The 6,312-nt window shown below is 41.0% G+C and overlaps 1 protein-coding gene across 2 annotated transcripts in view; it reads right to left on the bottom strand.

The window, feature by feature from the left end:
* Positions 1 to 6,312, bottom strand: part of LOC112141880 (receptor-type tyrosine-protein phosphatase N2) — a gene marked incomplete at its 3' end in the record, with an annotated part of 102,119 nt that overhangs the window by 38,343 nt on the left and 57,464 nt on the right. For both annotated transcript variants that reach the window (XM_024265076.2, XM_024265075.2), the window contains 3 exon segments: positions 1,252 to 1,292; positions 1,785 to 2,093; positions 5,607 to 5,889. In XM_024265076.2, the coding sequence (XP_024120844.1) occupies positions 1,252 to 1,292; positions 1,785 to 2,093; positions 5,607 to 5,889 (633 nt within the window).

A 6,312-nucleotide genomic window follows, 5' to 3' on the forward strand; every position in this document is an offset into this window, starting at 1 on the left:
TTCCAAAAAGAGATGGATAATCTGACATATTTCTGATCCGGATGTCAGCTGGACGAGGAAGTGAAGATCTTCATGGACAGAACTTCCTCCAAAATCCTGATTCTTTCTCCTTCCAGTTCACCAAAGACTCTTTTAGCTAATTCTCCAATGTTTATTGACTGTGATCAATACATTCAATCATTGGTTTCTCAGAGTTCTTGATAAAATAATCAAAGCTAACATCAAAATGCTCTTTCATTGATTTACAATCCTTTCCAACTGCGGTCAAATGAGCCGCCGTTCACATTTCCGTGGTCACATCAAGAAGCTCCGTGGAGTCTGGTGGAGATTTTCCAGCGTTCTCAGTCCTGCTACCGTAAGTATTGGATGAAACTCACACCAAAAATCCAGTGATGCTGATTTGACCACAGAAATGTGAACGGCGGCTCATTTGACTGCAGTCAATGTGAAGATACCATCTTCTCTTCTCCAGAACCTGAACTAGACACTAGGAACAGATGAGGGTTTAGTGCATGTGCAGCAGAGCTGTTGATGGAAAGAAGATCATTCATTCAAACACAGTCTGTCCAAGACAGTTTGATTGATTTAAAAGGAGAAATACTCAGAAATGTAAAAACTAAATGATTTCTTATTACATTTGTTCTCTTTCAGAAGAAAAATGACACACAGACATGTTGGAAACTCTAAAAACAGGATTTTTATCCGATTGGGGCTTGTTGAGGGCTGGGGAGGATTTTACACCGCAACCACTTAGTATCCCCAAACTTGCCCCCCTGATATTCTGTTTGCACCCCCAACAGGGGCTGGCTAGATCCGGCCCTGAGATGCAAACTTACTCTTGTGGGCGTGATTTCTGACAATTCCAATAACTGTCTACCCTGTCCTTGTTTAGGCTGATGCGTGCAAAAAATTCTCTCAGTGTCACAAAAAAAAATCTCTGGGACAATTTAAAGGCTACATCTTTATCTTTTTCTGAATAAAGACTACAGATATTGTATTGTAGGCAGACCAATGTTCTTTTTTTCCAACATATTTATAAAAACTTGGTGAAGTGAAACTGATTTTTTTTTTAGAATCCTTGTCCTAAAAAGGTCACAGAACTTTTGGGAACACATAAAAAATGAATTTACCAAACTATTTGGTGAGTCAGAATTTTTCCAAAGCATACGGTGTTCTTTCAAAAGTTTTGAGACAAGAGCCCAATGTCAAACGCTTTCTTCCTTTAAATGATTAAACAGATCAGTAGCCTACTTTGTCCTTGGCGTTAGCCTCCTCTTCCTCGGTGTGACGCTCTGTGAAGAGAAGGAGACAAAAAATGTTCAAATGCAAAGTTTTGTTAAAAAAAAAAAAAAGAGTCAGAATGTACGAATAATGACAGAAACAGGCTAAAGGTAATCTGAAAACGATAGAGTTCTTGGTTTAAAATCTTTAAAGGAGCTTCTTCTTATTTACTTGTCAGAAAACGCAGCAGTGTGACTCCCTTTGCAAATGTTTAATTAATGCCAGCTCTATTAAATGATCTGCTGAGCACATTAGGTAAACAGTTTAGACTAAGTCATCTCTGTGGATGGGGAAACATTCAGACCAGCGGTGCATGTGGCCTGCACCCAGCACAGGAACCCTGTTTACTTTCCCATTGATTTCCATGTTGCACTCTTGTGGCAATTTGAGTGATGTGTTTTTTTTTATTTAATTTACCCAAAACAATTACGTTTGTATGCTTTCAGGCATTTGCTCGATATTTTAATTATGGGAGAACAGAAAATAAATCATTATGAAATTACCTTGAAGTGCTGCCAGTGACAAAGAGGTGCTCTCCTGCGGTCTTAGCGTGGGCGGCTTCTCCAACAACTTCTTCTCCTCCTCCTCCGCTTTGGCAGCTTCTTCCTCTGCCACGTTCGGATCCGCTTCCAGGTCTCTCGGTCCAGGTCCTCGGTCACGGATCAAAGCTGCGTTTGCTGGCTGATCCCGGTCAACCACCTGCAAGGCATCAGCGATCAAGCGGGACAGCTGGTCCAAGTCCTGCGGTGACAGGTTGTCCACGTTCACATGCTGCCTGCCAGCGTTCTTCAGGACGTTCTGGATGAAACTCTCTGGAGGAAGAAATGAGAATGCTGGCTTTAGCGAGGCAGACAGTCCTGCTGGTCCTCTTTTGGCTTTAAAAACTCTGGTATGACATGTTTCAATGAAAGCAGTTCTGTTAATGTGAAAGCTTTCTTTCACTGGAATGAAAACTAAAGCTGAGAAACAAAGAGACAAAAACAAAGAGGAATCAAAAGGGTCATTTGGAAAGTTCCACTCCCATCATCTTGTGATCCTTTTTTTAAAGTCTTAGCAGTGATTTCTTAAATGTATTTTTTCAAAACTGTTTGGTTTTCTAGGACAAAGCTTCTACAAAGCAGCAGGAATTCATTAGAAATTTGCTTCTAAGTTTTGATAAGGACTGTTGGTGTGAATTAAGCCTGCCTCCTTTCCCATCATCATTTTCTGATTAGCTGGGAGCAGGACTTTATATAAAATTTGTTACACAAGCGATGTTTACATTACATATTTGCACAAAACTTTATTGAAGTTCTAAGCATTTAAAAAACACAGTTTTGAAATGACATTGTTTCCATTAAATCATGATTTTGCGACCACAAACCAACTCACGCCAAATGTCATTAAAAACACGACGATGGATGAGACCAAGTATTTTTTTATTTGACTCACTAAAAGGGAGCATTTGGGTGACGTCACAGCAGTGTGGGCACGCCCCGCGCTCGGGCAGCGCAGTGAGATACTGACAGTCTCAGATGTGTGAGAAGCATGTTCAGCGTTTTTTTTAAAAAAGTAATCATCCCAACAAGGAAGGAGCTGGAGCCTTTATTTCTGTTTGAAAACACGACAATATCCATTCTAGTTTCTGCCGCGGCTTTAGCGCTCATCCTCAAAGGAGACTTCAGTGTCTTATTCAGACTGCAGATGTGCGGCTACAGATGAAGTGAAGATAAAATCGTGTTTGGTGATTTTACAAAGGGACTGCACGATTCCGTACGACACGCAGCTTTTAATGAGTCGCGACACCGTGGGATCTCTCGTGGCGCCCGTTGTACAGCGCTCGGGACAGACACTTCATAGCAAGATGTACATTTATTTTTTTTAAAAGTGTTTCCATTGCAGATTATTTTGAAAAAGTAAACATTATCGACGTATCGAAACATCTATTTCGATACGCCACAAAAACCACCTTCTATAAGCCCAAAATCTTTTTTCAGAAATGCATTTTTTTTTTAAGTTGTGGTGTTTTTCCATTAAAATAATTTATTATCAAAATTCCAATTTGCAAAATTTCAGAGATGATGGAAACACAGCAACTGTAAGTCTCAATTTTGATTTTCTTTTTTTATTTTTTTTTTTACTTCGATGTCCCTTTAAGCCCCAAAAGGGATCTTCTTTTGGCCCCTAAAGATTAGAGGGGGATCTGGTGGCAGTCAAGATGACAGCTGAAAATCCTAAGGAAGTCCAGAACTGGAAAATCAAAACCCCCGTCCCGGCCAGGTGCACTTGTGTTGAAAAAGACTAATATAACCGTAAGCTTTGAACCTTTAACACCTGCGGTGGTTCTGTCAAAACCTACAATGTTCGTTGACATACTGCGACTCCTTACATGATCAATGTGAATTAGCTGACCGACAGAGGAAAGCAGCGTGGTGCTGGCAAGCAACACTTTAAGGCAGCTTTTTACCAATATCCAACAAAGTTTACAAGTATGAAGTGTTATATCTGATGCAAAGGCGCTTTTCTGCACGACAAAATAAGCTGTTTCACGTTGATCACACATAGGGTTGAAGCCTACTGCGGTCAAACGTAAACACTGGTCTGGAGCCAAAGCTCCAATGCAAAAGTCTAAACCAGGGTCTCAAACTTGCGGCCCGCGGGCCATCTGCGGCCCCCAGGATGATAATTTGCGGCCCCCGTCTTCACATGAAAGATTACTGTTAGTGCGGCCCGCAAGACTGAAATGAGTGACACTTGTGTGCAGAGCTGAATGAACCAATCACGGTGAGGTATATGGCTCTGGAGGCAGGACATCGGCGGGCTGTCCAGTACCTCCTCATTCATTCATTCATTCCTCCAGTCAGCTGGGAGGAGGAGGAGCCATGAAGCAGCTGGAATTGCTTTCACACCAAACACGATTCGCTTGCCCCACCCGTCTTTTGCCACGTGACAAATTCACAGTCTCAAAAAAACGTGTTTCTGACACCACGCCGGGTGTGGGGGGAGCTACCAGCTCCATCTGTGGATGTCTCCCTTAGAATGAATGGGCGACACATTTGGCGTTTTAGTTATGTCAAAACTTCACGCAGGAATAAGACATATCCAGGCACACATCAAACATTCCGAGCAGACAAATCAGACCCCCGCTGCGTGATTGATGCGCGCGCACGAGCAGAATCTCAGTGAGCGCGCTGCTCTTAGCTCAGAAATGAAGGAGGGGCTGTTAATACAGAAATTTGAAACTGAATAAAAATAGTTTTCTCACGTCCAGAGTTTCTCAATTATTTTGTCTTACGTGCCCCCCACCCCCCATGAAGAACTTATTCTGCCCCCCCCTACAACTTTCTGCTGGAAATATCATCGGTATCATTTGTTAATTTGCTCAAATTAAACTTATATCTCCTCAAAATTTGGACCTTTATTATTGTTAAAGAATATAAAAAAAATTCTAAATAATCTTTTTATTAATTGTTCTCTTTTCTTTAAAGAATCCTTCCAAAACTTTCAGACAAAGTAAAATCAAGTCTTTCCTTGTTTCCCTCCACAGTAGTGATGAATTCTGTCTTTTCTCAGAGATTCAGTTCTTTGGTTCACTGTAAACAGCGGCTCTTTCTGCTACCAAATGGATTTTAGGTTGTTTTTGTTATATTTAATTTATTATCAACTACTAAATAGAATTATGCACAATATCCATAACTAATGTAAACATGTTTTTATTCACATTCCCCCCAGGGGGCACTCCTCAACATTTGAGAAACACTGCTCTAGTCAGTCAATCAATATGTGATTCTTCAGTTGTCTGTATCTGCTGTATGGCCATTGTTATTATTTTATTTATTTATTAATGATTGATTTTTTTGATTCATTTTTAAAATGTATTTATTTAATTCATTATTTCGTGTTAAAAATAAAGATGTTTGAGAACATTGGAATGTTTTATCAGCGATTTTCTTGTGAAAATCCTGATGCGGCCCAGCCTCACCCAGACTCCGCCTCCAGCGGCCCCCGGCTGAATTGAGTTTGAGACCCCTGGTCTAAACAGTTTACGAATCAGAACACTTTTTTTCATAAGTGAAATTAATAAAGTGTTTACCCTCTTTTGACAAATTTTAAGCTGAACACTAAGCCTTTTATTCACATTAAAAAGTTTTTAAAAAATATATATATATTTTAATTTATTTTTTTAGGTGTTTACATGTTCTCACTTTGACCAATTCCAGTGTGTGACATGCAAACTCAGTATGAGAAGAGTGATGAACTGTTTTGTCTCTGAATGCTGGATTTTCAAAAGCAGAGCAGAGTCAGACACAAATCCCAGTGTTATGATCCATGCGCTTCAAACTCACCGTCTACAGACGTCAGCAGGTCCCTGGCTGAAGTCCCTGGAGTTCTCCCCAACTTCTGAAGCCTGAAGTTGGAAGTCTCCTTCCCGGTGAGTGGATTTTCTTTACCAGTGCTGTGGAAGGGCCTGAGGCGAGGAGGTGGTGCCTGCTGTTCAGAGGGGGCCGCCGGCTCCCTGTGCAGGAAACGATGCCCGGAAAGATAGCGCCCGAGGGCGCCCAGGAGACGGTCACTCTCAGCCTGCAGGGAGAGCAGTTGACTGGATGCAGGGTTCTGCTTCTCCAGCAGCTGGAAAGATGAAAGAGACGAGAAACTGGAGGGAGTCGACTTATGTGACCAGGGTTTGGGCGGAGAGATGTCTCCAGAGATGCCTGTCTGGAAATGCTCAGCCTATGATACACACACACTTATTTTAGTAACTATTTATTTATTTGTTTGTTGTATTTTCAAAAAAATGCCACCCAACACAAATTAGGGATCATAAACAGGAAACCATTCAAGTAAAGAAATGCACAAATTAGAGATTAAAAAACTAATATATAAGAAAAACATACTTTAAAAGCATATATATGTAGCAGTCCACCCTTGGAAAACAACTGTGATAACCTGTGCTGACCATTTGATCATGTGGAATGCCTTTATCAAGATTAAAGGCTATTCGTTTACAGCAAGGAAGCCATAAAGTGTGCTGGGACCCCTACCTTCCACTCG

This window comes from Oryzias melastigma, linkage group LG17 (genome assembly GCF_002922805.2).
Source record: "Oryzias melastigma strain HK-1 linkage group LG17, ASM292280v2, whole genome shotgun sequence".
NCBI lineage: Eukaryota > Metazoa > Chordata > Actinopteri > Beloniformes > Adrianichthyidae > Oryzias > Oryzias melastigma.